The sequence below is a fragment of the Oryzias melastigma genome, linkage group LG23, assembly GCF_002922805.2.
Source record: "Oryzias melastigma strain HK-1 linkage group LG23, ASM292280v2, whole genome shotgun sequence".
Taxonomy (NCBI): Eukaryota; Metazoa; Chordata; class Actinopteri; order Beloniformes; family Adrianichthyidae; genus Oryzias; species Oryzias melastigma.
The window spans coordinates 17,260,159-17,277,510 of NC_050534.1; the positions used below are offsets into that span (position 1 = coordinate 17,260,159).

Sequence of the window (17,352 nt, forward strand, 5' to 3'; positions counted from 1 at the left end):
AAAAAAAAAAAAAAAAAAAACTTGTTCAATTCCTGAAAATATATTCTTCTTCTTCACCTTTCGGCTTATCCCATTTTGGGGTCGCCACAGTGAAATAGCACCCAATGTTTCGCATCAGTGATTTGGCAGTTTTTACGCCGGATGCCCTTCCTGCTGCAACCCTGTACTTGAGGGGCACAGGGACCCAGTTAGGCAGCAGCATCAAGGGTCTTGCCTAAGGACCCAATCTGACAACCCTACAGGTTGAAACGAGGTATTACGGTTGAATTTATTGATTGGTCTAACAGGTCCCACGTCATGACTTGCAGCTTCAGTAATGACAACAGTCCTGTTCCCCAGTCCCACCCTTCTGACGGGATTTTCAAATTTTGGCTGTGGGTGGAGTCAGCCTTCAACTTCCTTGTTTGGTCACTCTTTAATTTCTCCTCTGTGATCATTTTTTCTAATTTTTGGCATGAAATAAAGCGAACGTCATCCATTCGTCAACAAGCTCGAGTTCCTGATTGGTAAAAGTTCAACCTTGTTTGACTTTTAATGCATTTTCAGTGGCTGCACAATTTGTTTGTAGAGTCCATAAATGGACGTAGAAACTAGCATAGCGTAGAGTTGAAATGCGCATATTGACGCGCTTACAAAGACTTTTCATTGGAAGTGGTTGCTTGAACGTGCATTACCGAGGGTGTTGTGAACATAGTTATTGTGGAGAAACCCCCTCCCATGAGCTGCCTTTAGATTTATTTTTGTGTTATTTTGAAGCTTCATTCCTGTCACTCTTTGTTTTCTTTTCCCTCCACAGAGTTTACGTTCAATTTGGGTGAGACAGCAAACTCTGGGTCTCAGATCCCTCCCTGTGGGGCTTTAAGCATTGTCTTCTCCAAAATCTCCAAAAGACATATGTCGCCCCATCACGGACGAACCTGCTGCATTCAGCGGAAACCTATATCTCCCCAAACCCCGCCGTTGTTGTTCAGAATGTTGATTTTGGCGGCCAGTTCCTGGAGCTTGGCTGACAGTGACATGGCAGCTACTCTAAAGTCAAACATTTCAGTATTTTTTGGTAAGCCCTCTGATTCCTGCTGCTGTGGACTCACTCTCTGCCCTCTCCTGACATGGGGGGGTAAAGCCGACAAAATTCCCTTTCCTACACGCACCTCATTGTGCTTAGCAACCCCTTCTTTTTCCAAGTAACCTCTCCGCTTCCCAGAGCTTATCTTCCAACTGGCAGACGCAGGAAATCCCACTTTGCTTGGATAGCCGGTCTTTCCCACCAAATGACTCCGCTTCATCTGGGCTGCTGCCACCACTGATTTGCCTCTCTTTTGCCCTCAGCACTCACACCTCGAAGATTGTCACTCTGCATCCATGCAGCCAGCCTTCATTAGGGTGACACAGAGGTGCAGTGCAACACACACATCTCTAACACAAATGGAAGTGGACTGTTGAGGCATCCAGGAAGACATGACATTTTCACACACATTTTTTCTCAATTCTTGTAATGAAGCTAAAAGTGGTAACTATTATATATATACTGCTCACAAAAATTAAAGGAGTACTTTAAAGAAACACATGAATGTGAAGTTGGATATCTATACAAATAAAGACAGGGCAGTGTCTCAGGAACAAAACGATGCCAAGTCTTTTAATGGAAATCAGCTCAATTGTGTACACACCATAAAATCAGAGTGAAATGAAGATGTGGCAGGCTAGTCCATTTTTTCCAAAACTTAATTTCTGCAACTCAAAATACTTTTCAGTATCTTGTGTGGCCCCCACCAGCTTGTATGCATGCTTGACAACGTCACGGCATGCTCCTAATGAGACGACGGATGGTGTCTTGTGGCATTTCCTCCCAGATCTGTGTGAGGGCATCCCTGAGCTGTTGTACAATCTGAGGAGCAACCTGGTGGCGCCTAATGGACCCAAACATAATGTCCCAGAGATGTTCTATTGGGTTTAAGTCAGGGGATCGTGAAGGCCATTCAATTGTTTCAATTCCTTCATCCTCCAGGTACTGCCTGCAGACTCTTGCCACGTGAGGCCAGGCATTGTCGTGCATTAGGAGGAAACCTGGACCTACTGCACCAGCGTAGGGTCTGACAATGGGTTCAAGGATTTCATCTGGATACCTTATGGCAGTCAGAGCACCATTTCCTAGGCAGTAGAGGTCTGTGCGTCCCTCCATGGATATGCCTCCCCAGACCATCACTGATCCACCACCAAACCTGTCATGTTGAACCACGTTGCAGGCAGCATAACATTCTCCTTGTCTTCTCCAGACTCTTTCACATCTATCACAAGTGCTCAGGGTGAACCTTCTCTCGTTTGTAAAAAGTACAGAGCGCCAGTGGCGGACTTGCCAATTCTGGTGTTCTTGAGCAAATGACAGTAGAGCTCCATGGTGCTGGACAGTAGGCACAGGGCCCACTACAGGACGTGGGGCCCTCAGCCCACCTTCATGAAGTCTGTTCTTGATTGTTTGGGTAGAGACATTCACACCAGTGGCCCTCTGGAGGTCATTCTGTAGGGCACGAGCAGTGCTCAGCCTGTTCCGCCTTGCACAAAGGAGCAGGTATGGGTCCTGCTGAGGGGTTGAGGACCTTCTACGGCCTTGTCCAGCTCTCCGAGAATAACCAGCAGTCTCCTGAAATCTCCTCTATGTTCTGGACACACATTAAACCTTCTTGCTGCAGAATGTGTGGATGTGCCATCCTGGAGAAGTTGGACAACCTGTGTAACTTCTGTAGGGTTAAGGAATCTCCTCATACTGCCAGTAGGGATAATTATCAAGCCAAAATCAGCACGAGTGGAAAACCAGCCAAAAAAGATCAAGAAACTTGAAATGACCTCCACATGTAACACCAGTCCTGTTTGGAGGGTTTTCTAATTGTTGCCACTGAAATGCACCTGTTGTTAATTCCATGAACTTCAAAACAACTGAAATTGATGAAGGAGGCCCTCAGCTGCTTAACCAACCAAAAAGTTATCAGACAGGTTGAATTCAATTCATGCCAGGCCCAATAAAAAAGAGTTCCTTTAATTTTTGTGAGCAGTATATTTTAATTGCAGTTTTTACTGTAATTCATGGTATAGAGGACATCACAAAGGGTGATTTGTCTGCATAAATTGGGTTTCATAACATTGGAGATGGTGGGGCTCCAAAGAATTGCTGAAGTTGCAGTAAAGTCCACCTCGCCTTTGAATGAGTCATCTGCAGAGTGTGATACGACATGGGTTTACGGCTTTTGGCCGCAGTTCATTACTCCTAATAATCCTGTTTGGACAATAGGACACTCACGGAGGATCAATATCATCTCTGTTTGCACGATTACCGAGCAACCTTGACTCGTTTGAAAGGGAAATCAAGGCCCTTGTTCATGCACCAGTCTCCCATCAGTAGCGTCTTTTCATGGTTAAGTTGCTCCCATTCATCCAATACTTGTTGCTGCTTAATTTTCCAGATAACCGTGAGAAGTTACTTGCAGAGTTCAGCGACTCTGACACGAACAACAAAAGCTAAAAGCCTGTAATTACAGCAGAACCGTGAGGTAACTGACTCAGCATGGCTTTAATACCCTCACTCAGTCCCGACACTTCGGGGCTTCTGTCGGCTTATTCAATGCAAATGGGAGATGACATTGCCTGGAATTTGCTGGGTGGGTTGTCAGATTTAGCAAAGATGCTATCTCAGGGATGCAAAGAGATGAGCATCTTTTGAACTTTTACTGTAATTATGAAAGTGATGATCGAAGCTTCTCTGGTGCAGATTCCAGTTCATTTCAATTAAAAATCCAACTTCAGGGTCACTTTTCTTTGATTTTGACCTACATGTCATGGGAGGAAAGAGGACAGCCCACGTTTATGTGAGATGTGTTCGATTGTCAGCAGGAGGTTGAGCAGTTTAGTGGCAGAAAATGAGAGGAAAGCATGCATGCAATTAGGGGATTCAAACGACTGATCTGTATTGGTCGCAGACCAAAGAGACTTGAGAGAATTTTCCAGTTTTTTATGTGTGCTTTGATGTTTCAATTTTATTTATTTATTATTATTATTTTTGTTTATATGTGTTTTCACAGCATTTTCTACTCAAAGAAATAGAAAAATCAAACAAAATTCACTTTAGGATAAGAAATTAAAAGCCACTTTCACTTTTATTTAGCTGAAAAGGCTCTAAATGTCACAAAAGATCAAAACATTTTTCTGTTTTCTTCTAGAAACTATACATATTTTGTAGTGTTTTTGTTGAGTAAATGAATCAAGTAATCTGCTTTCAGTTTCATTTTTAAAAAAGTTCACATCAATGAAAATAAAAATATTGAAAAAATTGAAAAAATATTCAAAAAAACTAACAATTAAATGTTTATCAGATACTTTTATCAGACTTATACGAGTATAACTCACACCAAGAGAATAACATTTCTCATACATAAAAGGCTTTATTCTTCAAATTAAAATCCAGATCTGCTGAACATTTCATTTAATGATGGAGTCATTTGTGTCTACTGTCACCTTATACTTTTCTAATTTATTTAGTGCATTCTATTGTTCTCTTCTTTATGCTGCTTTTAAAACAAAGTTATAACAGTTTAATCTTAACTGTGCTGCAGCAAACTAACTGGAGATATAAGCTGCATTTTTAGCAATAAAATTGCTAAAATTGGATTTGCGATGATAAATTTGCCTATTGGAAATACTAAAATAAAAATTAAAAAATCGCATTTATTGAAAAATAGTTTTTGCGCTTGGAAGAGGTGGTTTTTGAGATGTATTGCAATTGACATATTTTATAAAACTGCAATGGAAACACTTTTGTCGAATTAAACGAGTCACGTGACCAACAACCAGATACCGCGCTACATGTGGCTACAGACGCCACAAGAGGTCCTACAGCATCACAGTTCATCAAAAATTAAGCATATCATGTGGAATTACTGGATCTACAGCTCCAATGTAAAATCAAAAACCACCATTTGATAAAACCTTTTCATCTGTAGCCACTTCCTCATAGCTTGCTCCGTGGTCTGAATAAGATCCCGACGTCTCCTTTGATGGATGCTGATGAGCGCGAGTGTTGTGGCAGAAATGTGAATGTATGTGCTGTAAATCAAAGTAATGTTCACATCCGTTGTTTATGAAAGACTTATCGCGTGACTTGGTTTGTGTTTATTCACAAAATAATGATTTAATGGAAACATTGTAATTATAAAATGTTCTTTTTTTTAAGTTTTCTAGAATTTTGATAAAGTTTTGGGCGTGTTTGTAATGGAAAAACAGCTAATGAGGATAAGACAAATTCCAGTATCTTAATATTTTTGCTTTTTTATAATTTTCTGGATAAAACACGACTTTAATTCAACCAAACATTATTTGTTGTTTTATGAATAAACAAATGAAAATCTAAATTTCTTGATATGCATGCAATAATAATATTATAAATTATTTATTTTGCACAAAAACTGAAATCTAAGTACACAAATACCAGCCCAAAATGAAGTTTTAACAGAAGATATTGTTACTTCGGCCCTCTCACCTCTTAATGTGTTTCTAAACTGTGCTTTTGATATTTTAAACTGGTTGCCAAAATGAACATTTATTGTGGCTTAGCACTTTAATTATTAGATTAAAATATAATACAACTGTAAAATAAGTCATCTTCTAATATTTTTTAGAGTGACACCTGTATCATGACGGCATTCAGCTGAAACTACAGTATCAGAATTTGTCTCAAATTTTTGTGATTAAACTCCAAGTTTAGGGCAAAAAAAGAAACAAAATTTAGTGTAAATTTGTTTTTTATCCTTTAAACAAATAATAAGCTATTTTAGTGAGATTCACTAATCCAATAAAATAAATAATACATTTTCTATTAATTATTGGATTTTTTTTTTTTTTTAGGTAAAATCTATAAGCGAGAGTTTTTCCTCTGTATTTCTACATTTTTATCAGGTTTTTCTTGGAATACAATTTTTTTCCCCTTAGTAGATGTTTAATACTCTTAATTTCAAGGTGGAGAGCGAGAAAGGAAGCCCAAGTATCCAAAGTCATGACGGTGTGACTACTTTCTCTCAGCTCACCTTGCAGCTTTGTCTTGGGGATTTTCCCACAAGGCTTGGTGGCCGTGACGGTGGGGGTGCAGGTTGCATCCATGAGCGCCCGCTTCAGAACTCCCGTCCTGTTTTTCATCCCCGTCGCCAGATCGCACTCACCCCAAGCCTGGAAGTCGTACTTGCATTCCCCTGAGAGAAAACGTCGACATCATTAGATGCTAGAATTAAGTAAAGGACAAAATCCAATCAAAACAAAGCAGTAAAAGCCTTCTGAAATGTCACAGTAGGTTTGAGTTAGTCAGAAAGCCCCTTGAGTCCAGGGATTAATGATTTGTAGACTTTTAATGGCTGTTTGATGAGCAGTTGGTCGTTGCCTCCTACTGTCCAGCATCCACGGTGGCTTTATGCGGAGCTTTTGTTTGCAACAGCGAGCTTAACGCTTTACCTCGCAGGAACAGATGGTTCCCAACTGTTTTGATCCCACAATTCCTATATGATGCAAGAACTCTTGGATAAATGTAATCAAAAACAAGCTGGTTTCTTGAAGAACTAAAGGACCGAATGGATCTGTGTCTGTCGAGAAGTGAAGGTCATTTCATTCATGTGAGGTTTTGAACCGTTTCATTCAAGAAAATATGTAATATTTGGTCATCTTGAGGAGCCTGTTTGGGATTACACAGATTTTCGGAATAAGGAGGCAATTGTATTTTTGTGTTTTGTCTCACTGTGTGCTGCGTTTCTTACTTATTGAGGCTAAAACCATAAAATTCTGGAAGTAAAACTTTTTCAATGTGACATCAATTTCAACATTCTTCAGGGATAAAAGGCGGATTTTGCCAGAAAGTCCTTTACTCTAACAGACACAAATACACGACTTTGAATAGCAAACAAGCAACACCACCTGGACATAGTGCTCCTTTGGGTTGGTAGTAGACAGTCAGATGTTGCAGGTGAGCTTGGTGGGTCTTAAAGTGTCATCAGCAGACTTTCATCAAGACAGAACTACTGGAAGAGTCCGAGACAGACCTAGGACTGGAGCCCCGAACTATAACCATGACCAGTACCTACAGTCTGACGGACTCAGACATGGTTTAGTAAATGTCTTCCCCAACTGCAGGTCCTGGTACCAGAAGTGAGGGGTACTAGGGTTTCTAGACAAACCATTCTACTACCCCGCTTTGACTTGAATACCAAATGACCATTGCAAGTGACGCCACAAACACAAAGGCCTTGTTTTCGCTGAGCTGAGCGGTCCGGTACAGTCCGGTATTTTGAGCGTTTCCATTGGAATATTGCCCCATTAAACAGTACTAACCCGTACCTTTTGGGGCCCCCCCATCGGTTGTAGATCCATTGAAAAGTGGAATGGAACAGCTGGGGCGGAGCCACTGTATCCACCCATTGATTGGTTGAAAAAGATGACGATGCTAGAAGGCGCTAAGGTACCGCTCATTTAAGCTAAGCTTCTTAAAATTAAAAATAAAATCAAACGTCATATTTTTTAGAGATATATTTTCTTTGATTACCTTTGTCTGTGAGGGTTTTCAACATTTCTTTGGTAAAAAAAAAAAAAAACAGCAAATTTACAAGTTTCCTGTTCAAGTATGCCAAACAGCGCTGGGTGAGGCAGCTTTAGCCCCGCCTCCCCAGTGTCTCACACACTGACTGTAGCGGCCGCTGACACATGGGCTGTATTGTTTTGGTCTTTCTATCATCATAAAAGACGCTTTATTCTAAAACTACCTAATTTTCTTATCTCTCACCATCTGTCTGATTACATTGGTGCCAGTTTGTGACTCATTTAGTCTTTTTATTCGCCAAAAATGCGCTTGAAAAACACACTAGGTGCAGCAGACAGTCCACTGCAGTACGTATGCCACGAGGCAGAGGGCGCTGGTGAGCACAAAGAATGTGACACCACGGATAAAGAATAATAGAATTAGCGGCAGCAAGTCAAGTGCAGCCGTCCAGTTACTCTTGTGTTTAGCCTCAATTTCTAAATGTAAGATTTCATTTTTTAAATCCCTAAACTCAAGAATTTGTTTAGACACGTCATTGGTAGTGATCTCCACTGAGACTTTTAACACTGAAGAAAGAAAAGGAAGACTTATTCATAAGTAAAAGTAAGTCAATAAAAACGATCTTAGGGATTTTCTTTCTATGGTACAGTGTGTAAACAGAAGAAAAATACTGAAATGAAATTTTAAAGACACTGCCATGACTATAAGACCAAGTTTCAGGTCACCTTGATGGTCGTCAGTGTTGATGGAGATGGCGAGGTGATCAATACGCTGAGGTCAACATAGTCTTCAAGGTTGGCTCTGGTTAAAGGAGGTGGTGCAACAGTCTTAGCAGTTGTCTCCAGTCAGCCCAAAACCAATTTGGTTATTGGCACTGTCACTGCACGATCTTACCTCCAAGACATTACGAAACTCTTCATCATCCTCCAATTCTACCAGTACACCCCCAGCTTTCTGTTCATGGGTGATAGCGCTCCACCACATTCTCCCAGAATTGTCACAGCTCGACTTTAGGAAGTTGGAGTGCCTCATATGATTTGGTCAACATTGTCTCCTGACCTGAACCCCATAGAGCAGGTCTGAGACCAACAGAAGTAGAGACTAGATGATCGTGACCTGACAGAACTAGCATTTAAGGAGGAGTAGAACCCTCAAAACAACATCCTGAGGCAGGTGAGCCGTCATTGTGACAAATGGTGGATATACCTGCTATTGACACAATCAAGTACTTTATTTGGGGCTATCTTTGTTATTGTCTTAATTTTGGGGGGTTATAAATATCAAACAAAATGTTTCTTCTCCTTCATTAAATAAAAGAAACCTTTTATGTATTTCATTAAAATTCAGACCATTTCGTAAAATGACTAAGGTGAATAATATCCCTAACTTATTGTGAGTAGCATTTTTGTCTCGAATCACCAGGAGGCTGTGACAGTCGTTTGTTTCATACGAAGTCTGAGATCCCATCAGAGGAGGTGAAGGTGGGAGGAAGGGTGAGGAGGGATGGGTTAGGAGAGCAGAGCGAGGGGATGACAGGGCCATTGTTGCAGGAAACCTACAGGGATTCTCTCAGCTCCCTCTCAGCATTAAAGATCCCCCAGTGCCTTCATAATTTGTGTCTGAGAGAAAGGGGACAGCGTTTCTGTCTCTTGGGAACTCGCCAGCACTCATATATCCTCTTAGAAGCATCAAATGTGCAGAAAGAAAAAGTCATAAAAATGTACAGTGTCAAATAATTACATTTACTTCAGTACTGTACATAAAGTGATAACTACGGACTGAATTTACACAAATATTGGTAGAAAAATGTAAAAAGTTGGAATGTTGTGACAGAATATATCTACATACTAAATCATCTCAAATAATTCCCCTTATGTGTCACTTTATATTAAAAGAAAACATTATGTCCAATTATTTCTGTGGCTGCATCATTAAAAATAAATGGCAAACTTTATTTGGACTTAGGTGACATTTTCTTAACCTATTCAAACAAAAAATCTAAATTAGTGCAAAAGCAATGCTATTTTTGACATGATCTACTGACTAAATGATCAGAAGAAATTATCTTGATTCCATCTGTAGAGTCAGTAAACGTTTGCAGGCAAACATCTCTAAATAAATAACATTTATTTAGAAAAATGTATGAAAAGACACCATAACTTTTACAGACAAAGAGAATAACAAAGGCGGTTACTGAGGATGGCTAAGAAGGTACCCTGATAACTATCTATGACATATGGATTATTGGAAAAACAGTGTGGAAAGCAATGTGTATCGTGTTAAAGTTGTTTTAATGAACCTGCATTCATCCAACCACATTTCAATGAGTTTCTGTCTCATCATGGCTGATTGGTTGCTACCTTCCTGTAATGCTTGGCTACGGTGGCCGTTTTGGTTCAGTTCCACTTCAAGTTCCACCGTGTTCAGTCTGAGGAAACTCAGAGCGAACTAGACCTCATTTTGATTGGAAACTAACCGAGACCACCTGGAAAGATGGGTCAGTGAGTGGTTCCTGGTACCGGACCAGGGTCCACTTGGGATGTTACGGCTGTGGCCGTATTTGGTTTTGCATTTTCTTTTTGGTTCAGTGGATCTTGGTCAGAGTGGGACTTCTTTGTGTTTGGATCTTTGTTTGTGTGTCTTTATTTCTTTCAGGTGTGGTGCTGGAGGGTGTGGCTCCCCATTGGTCCAAGCTTCAGGAGCGAGCCTTCAAAAGCACTATGTGGACCTCCAGACCATGAGAAGGGAGCTGGGCTGCAAACAGTCGACACAGTGATTGTCTCTACCTGTTTAATTTGCGCGCACTTTGTAGTTTCTCTGTGGTTGTGTTTAGTCCCACTCTGTTCTTTGGGTTTATGTGAGTTAGTTTTGTTAGGTGAAGCTGTAGGGGTGAACTGCCATTTTCTTTAGTAAATGTTTTCTCCTGTTTCTGTTAGTCCAGGGAGGTTAGTGTTTATCATTATTTTACTGTTTCTTTTGAAGGTAAGCTCCCTGGTTGAGTTAGTTGGGGTTTTGTTTGTTATTTTGGCCTTGGTTCACCCTGAAGCCTTTTGCTTCACTTTTAGTTATTGTTTTGGGTATTTTTCTTGTAAATTTTGTTATATATTTAGGGAGACATTTGTTGTGTCTTTGTTACACAATATTTCATTTACTTTACCTTTAAGTTAGGCCCTAGACCAAATAGGGGGGGTAACATGGATAAAGGATAAAAAAGCCTGCCACACTGTCCACCGCCACTTAAGCCAATTGGGCAAACACAGGTGGGACCACCAGGGAAACTGCAGACAAACCCATTTGGGGCCACCTTTTCTGCCCACTTTTAAAACATATGGGGCCCACTTGGCCTTGATGGCTGGGATGAAACAATGCAAATGTATCAGAGCAAGAAGGGTTATGATTAGGGATGATCCGATCCGATCACGTTATCGGAAATCGGGCCCAATCACGTAGTTAATGACTGGATCGAAATCGGTTGTTTCTCACCGATAATCATTTGATATTTAATTTATTCTTATTACAATCAGCGCTTTATATTTCAGGAATATTATTCAGGATAAATACTCCACTAGAAGTCTGCATGTCATGAACAGATCACCAAATGTAATTTCCTTAAAAACAGCAGCAGTTTAAACAGGACGCTAACGCAAACAATCAGTCAAGCTAGCTAGATGATCACAGATTCAGACTTCATCAATAACTCTTTTAAAAACCCTTTAAACTGACAGCAAGTGTCTCTATTGGTTTGTCTTCACGTAAACATAAAGTCATTTCAACCGAAAAAAAGACTGAGTTTCTGTTTCTTTTTAATGTGAAGCTCTTTGTGCTTCAGACAGACGGCTAAACAGCAGCTGCTAACTGCTACATGCTAGCGCCGTGATTTAACTCCTTAGGACCCGAGCTGTCCTTTGAAATGCCCGTTTTATTTATTTGAAAAAAGTTTTAAAAAAATTAACTACTGTGGTAATAAAACTGAAAATGTGATGTCTTAAGTTAAAAAAATTATCAAATAGTCTTAAAAAAATAATAAATGGTTCTTTTTTTTCTTTCTTTTTTCAAATAAATGGTTCTCATCTTTTCATGAACACTCATCATCAAATTCATGCTTAAACAAAGTTATCATTTATCTTTAACAATTTTAAATGAGGACAGGAATCACATTTGATTAAAAATGTTGAAAAGCTCTAAAGATATTAAAGCTAAAATCACTAAACTTTGTCACATGACTAATTATCACTTATATAACAACAAAATGGTAATTTTTTACCTAGTTTATATTTGCTCTATTTTTACTTGTTCATTCAATTTACTTCAGAGAAGTGTTCTATTTTAGTTTGTAATGATAAAAGAAGGTAAGGGAGTATAAATAAGGGACAACACAATTTATTTTCAATTTGTTCATGTTTTAAATATGTTAAAGTATCGGATCGGGACTCTGTATCGGCAAATCCACAAAATCAAATGACTCGGAATCGGATCGGGCCCAAAAAACCTGATGAGGACATCCCCTGTTGAGATTATTCTGGCAAATATAATAACTGAATTATAGCTGTTTATGTCTCAATAGACGGATTTTAGCTAATTGAAGTCAGTCCAGTTCTCATATGCAGTCAGGGTAGCTGGGATAAGCTCCAGCAACCACCATGATCCTGAACAGGACTAAGGCAGTGAAATGGATTGGATAGACTGACTCAATTCCAGGTTAAAGCTAAGACTTAGTGAATTTATGAGCAACTTCATGACAGAATTTTACTCTGTTTTTGTTTCATTCATCAAATGAATTGAGTCGGATATGAAACACTTTCTAACTAAAGTTGCAGAGATAGTAATCTGATGTTTTTATTTTTACATCTCTTTTTATGTTCCTCCTTTTATCATCCAGCACAGCTGCACGGGAAATCTTTAGTTGGTTCAGAGGAACGTGCGGTCCTGGAGAAGACACCTGCAGCAGTTCCCGCAACAAAGGCTCCTTTGAGTGTTTCAGGAAAGTGTAAATACGCTCGTCTGGTTGTGGAAACATTTTACTGTGATGAAAGTCTTACGGTAGAGGAAGCAGTTTACAAACACTCGCAGGTGTGGGATTGATATTGCTGCACATTCCAAGGTTGTTGCAGCTGTTGTTATTTCCCCAGATAGTAGAGATGTTCTCATTCGGCCCCTCCACACTTCAAAGTCTAAAGGAATTTCACTTGTTGCTGCAATTTCAGAACTTTCGCTGCAAGAATGCATTAAGCTAGTTAGCAGAGCCATTACTTCCTGGAGAGTATTGATCATTTCTGGCGGTTTCATTGTGAGCAGCAGGCTCCTACTTGTCAAGCTGTAATGTAGAAACAAAGGCCTGTCATTGCAGGACCTTGCAAATGTATGAGTTTCACATATTGTAGCCCAAAAACCTAATGCAATAGGATTGAGCAAGTACAAGGTCTATAATTTAGCCGTATAACTCCTGCATAGTAGGAAATGTTGGTGTTTTCAAGGTACACCGTAACTGTCACTGACAATACAGGAGAGTCATTTCTATGTTTTCCATAACAATGTGTCATATTCTCTGCAGACATTTTCTTTGTGCCTCTAACTACTCTGCTAATGTATTCCCATTGTAAAATTGAAGCCATTGTTTCTGCAAATGGCATGCAACAATAGGTCATGAGGAGGTGTGACGAGATAACTGGTGCATCTGTGCAGAAGCACAGGAACTCTCTAGGTTATTTGGAGAACCGGTGATTTAAATACAACTGAAAGGTTAGCCTTTTTAGATTATTCCTCTCATGTTGTTCTTGTTGGCACACAAAGGTCAGCGTGTTGGTGTTTCGCACCCCCAAACTTTTTCTTCCAGTTGCAAGGGATCTTGCAGCGTTGGGTCTTGATGGTCTGCTTGCAGTCGGTCCCAGTGCGCGTTCCCTCTCTGGTGCCAAGTCCGCAGTCGCCCTCGTTGGCCACGCAAACGCTCCACTGCCAGTCCCCACAGTCTGACTTGCGCTCCTTCTTTCCTAAAAGGTCAATAATGACAGTTAAAGACAAGCACTGGACGTCATTGGAGACCGTGGAGAGTCTAGAAGTGCATCCATTGTGTCAAACGGCTTCAGACAAAAGAATTATGAAGCAACTTTTTCTAGTTTTTGGAAAAAAAGTTGCTAAATTTTCTATGGTGGCTGGCAAGGCCCACGTAGATACAAAAGACATAATACAATGGCTAAAGTGGAAGCATGACGACGAAAGCGGAAGCACGACGACAAACGGCACAAGATGACGATGAAAACGGAAGCACGATGACAAAAGCAGAAGCATAAAGACAAAAGCGGAAGCACAATGACGCAAACGGAAGCATGACGACAAACGGCACAAGATGACGATGAAAACGGAAGCACGATGACAAAAGCAGAAGCATAAAGACAAAAACGGAAGCACAATGACGCAAACGGAAGCATGACGACAAACAGCACAAGATGACGATGAAAACGGAAGCACAATGACGCAAACGGAAGCACAATGAAAAATGCCACAACAAAAGGCACGACGAAAACAACACAAGACAACGACGAAAGCAGAAGACCAATGACAAAAGCTGACAACAAGACGACAAAAGCTGAAGCACGACGACAAAAACCAAAGAACAATGAAAAACGCCACAACACGACCACAAAGGCAGAAGCACAATGACGAAAGCTGAAGCCCGTTGACTAGAGCGGAAGCACAAACACAAAAGCGGAAGCACGACGACAAAATCGGATGTAAAAAGACAAACGGCACAAGACGACGACAACGAGAGCGGAACCACGATGACAAAAACAGAACCACAATGACAAAAGCGGAAGCACAACGACAAACTGTACAAGACAACGACGAAAGCAGAAGCACAGCGACAACAGCCACATCACAAAGATAAGAGTCACAATGCAACAAAAATTATTATTTGAACTAACTATTGTGTTCTTTTTATTATTGTCTTGATTTGAAATAAAGATCTCATAGCCCATGGAGCTGGAGTACCGCGGACTGTAACCTGGTTTGAAATTGCGGAGGCTGCAGCTGGGTCAGCATAGCAGCCTCCGCTGCCCAGCGACAGGCAGCCTTGGCAGCGGCCTATGCTAGCTCAGCCGGACACTGGGTGGTGTTGCTTGCTTGCTCTGCCAGAACTCAGGCAGACGGAGCTTTCAGCGGCCGCGGTACCCCAGCTCCATGGCTATGATGTTTTTATTTCAAATCAAGACAATAATAAAAATAATCCAATAATAAGTTAAAAGAATACCGAAAAAATGTATGTATCCCCTCTTGAGTTAATGCTCAAAGTTTCAAGCAGCCTGAAACTAAATGAAACTTAAAAATAAATAAATAAATAAAAGGCTGTTATTTATTTCCGTTGTGCTTTTGTCGTCGTGTTGTGTCTTTTGCATTCATGTGAGCCATGTCAGCCACCGTAGTTTTGTATTAAATGGCGGGAAACATTCTAGTTCTTTCATTAGTTAGTTCTAATAGAAAACTGTTGCCTAAAAGAATAAAGAAACACTGAGATGCAAGACATCCATTCATGTTCAAAACCCACGTCAAGGTCTCAGGGTTGCTGGAGCCTATATCCCAGCAATTGTTTTGTGGTTTTTACTTGGGAAAAACACACCTGATCCAGGTAATCAGGGTATACCTGGCATCCCTGCTGCTTATTACCTGAAACAGGTGAGTTCACAATCACATCCTGAAGTCATCAACCTCCCACAAGAACAAAAGGATATTACTCCCTTTCTCGTTTTCAGTTGAAATGAACTTTTCCTTTTCTAATTAAATTATGTGCTGTTTACTGGGGATTCATTTGGCTTCTTCTCCTTTTGCAAAACATTCTTGTTTGTCTCCAGTAAATTTTCACCAGAGACCAATTACATCAACTTCAAAGATTTCTTTTAAATATTACATTTTTCTTAAAGTTGCCTTCCACTAAATAAACTGTTCAGTGGGGCAGAACGCTGTAATGGTGCTGCTGTGTTTAATAGCTGATTTAAATGGGATCAACAATGACCCTGTTTGCATTATGTGACACAAACATTTGCAGACTTCACCTTGTTTCTCAGCTTTGCCTCCATCTGCAGCCATCACTGTTAACACCAGGAGGGCCATGACGGCCACTTGGATCCACTGTTTTAGTCCATCCATTCTGAAAACAAGACAGATCAAGAATTCATTTATAAAACATACCTGATGTTTGGAAAAAGAGTATATTTGTCATACAAAACCTGTTCAGGAGGGTTTCTATTTGTCTATACTTTTGAGTGTAATTTTTGGATTCAAACACATTTATGTTGGTATTTAATGGTACAAATATAGTGTTGAAAATTGTGAATCATTCCAGTCCTTTTACACTTCTCCTTCACCTTGATGGTTTATCGTAACACCATTTCTGGGGCTAAGAAATGTTTACAAGTCCTGTTTTTGCAAGTCGGAGTTCAATTAGAAGTCTTAAACTAAGTAAAAATGAATATTTTATTGCCACAAATTCGCATTAAACCACATTTGAGCCACATGTGGGAGCACACAACAGGCAGTCTGCATTTCTATAATGCTAAAGTGTTCTAAAAAGACCTTTTTTCTTTTTTACAGTTGTGTTCTGCAAAAATATAAATCAAGAATAAACAAAAAATGTTAATGAATCCTAAACATATAGTCTTAAAGACACACCTACATAATTATACTTAAAAGATTAGTGGGAATTAGGGCATAATTCACATGTTAAGTGAGTGTCCAGCTAAGCTTTTTAGGCAGCACAAAGAAGGGTTACAATTCAAAATGAGGCAATCGCTTCAGATATTTATCTTAAATTGGCAACAATTCAAATTGTTCTCCAGCTAAAGTGTAACTGCCACCAAATGTCTGCTTCTATTTGCTTCTTTGGAGCAGAAATAACCCAGAGGCTCGCGTGTGGACCGGCTTTAAGCGTGAAAAAGGGTGGCTGACCTGCAGGATATGTGTCCAAAGAAAGATCACACCTGCAGCAAGAAAAGAGCCGTGTCTGCATGGCCCCTCCCCATAAACCCGCCGCACAAGTGCGAGAACCGTCAGGAAAAAGATGTCTCTTTGTCGTCTGTGGAACTCTCTCTGCAGCTAACGTTTCACATTTACAGTGCACGATTTAAGCTTTAACAAATAAAAATAAGATGTCATGAAAACCTTATTTGATCCCCCTGCTGGTTTTATTTGAGGAGAAAGCTCCTAAATTGCACTGCCAGGGAAATTATTGCTGTCTTTTTGGGTAATGTTGCCCTTTCCCTTTTTTTTGAAGATCTTCCACCAGACATTGGTACTTAAGAGAGAGTAAAAAGTACCTTAAAAAATATCTAACTTTTGTAGACAAAACTAGTAATAATCTAGTTTTTTAAACGAGGCGGATGTTTTTCATAAGTCAAAAACTTTAATAATAAGCCTGATGTCTGCATTTGCACGACAAAAGGATCTGAGGTCTTCTATTTGTGGCTAAATCCAGTTTTGATTAAATGCTTCAGACGACCAGCCTTTTTCATTTCAACATTGACTCTAAAGGACTCCAAACTGTTCATAAACAAAAAAAAGGGGACAAAAGGAAGGAGAGAAAAAAAAGTCATTAAATCTGTACTGTAAGGAGCAAACACAACGAGTTCTGGGTTGTATAGAAAAAAAATCCAATAAAAGCATCCCGATAAAGATCGTTTTTTCATGAAAAAGAAATAGTGGTCTTTGGAAGATAAGAGAGCTTTTCCCTCCGTTAGTCACACGCAGAATGATGGAGTCCCAGTGCAATACAAGCATAATAATGGAGTCAGGTGATGACT

General features: G+C 40.0%; 1 protein-coding gene across 2 annotated transcripts in view; it reads right to left on the reverse strand.

The window, feature by feature from the left end:
- Nucleotides 1-17,352, reverse strand: part of ptn (pleiotrophin) — a 61,032-nt gene that overhangs the window by 2,719 nt on the left and 40,961 nt on the right. For both annotated transcript variants that reach the window (XM_024285676.2, XM_024285683.2), the window contains exons 2-4: nt 15,610-15,704; nt 13,378-13,551; nt 6,072-6,233 (exon numbers count right to left, since the gene is read on the reverse strand). In XM_024285676.2, coding sequence (XP_024141444.1) covers nt 6,072-6,233; nt 13,378-13,551; nt 15,610-15,703 — 430 coding nt within the window. In that variant the 5' untranslated portion in view covers nt 15,704. The remainder of the gene's footprint in view (nt 1-6,071; nt 6,234-13,377; nt 13,552-15,609; nt 15,705-17,352) is intronic.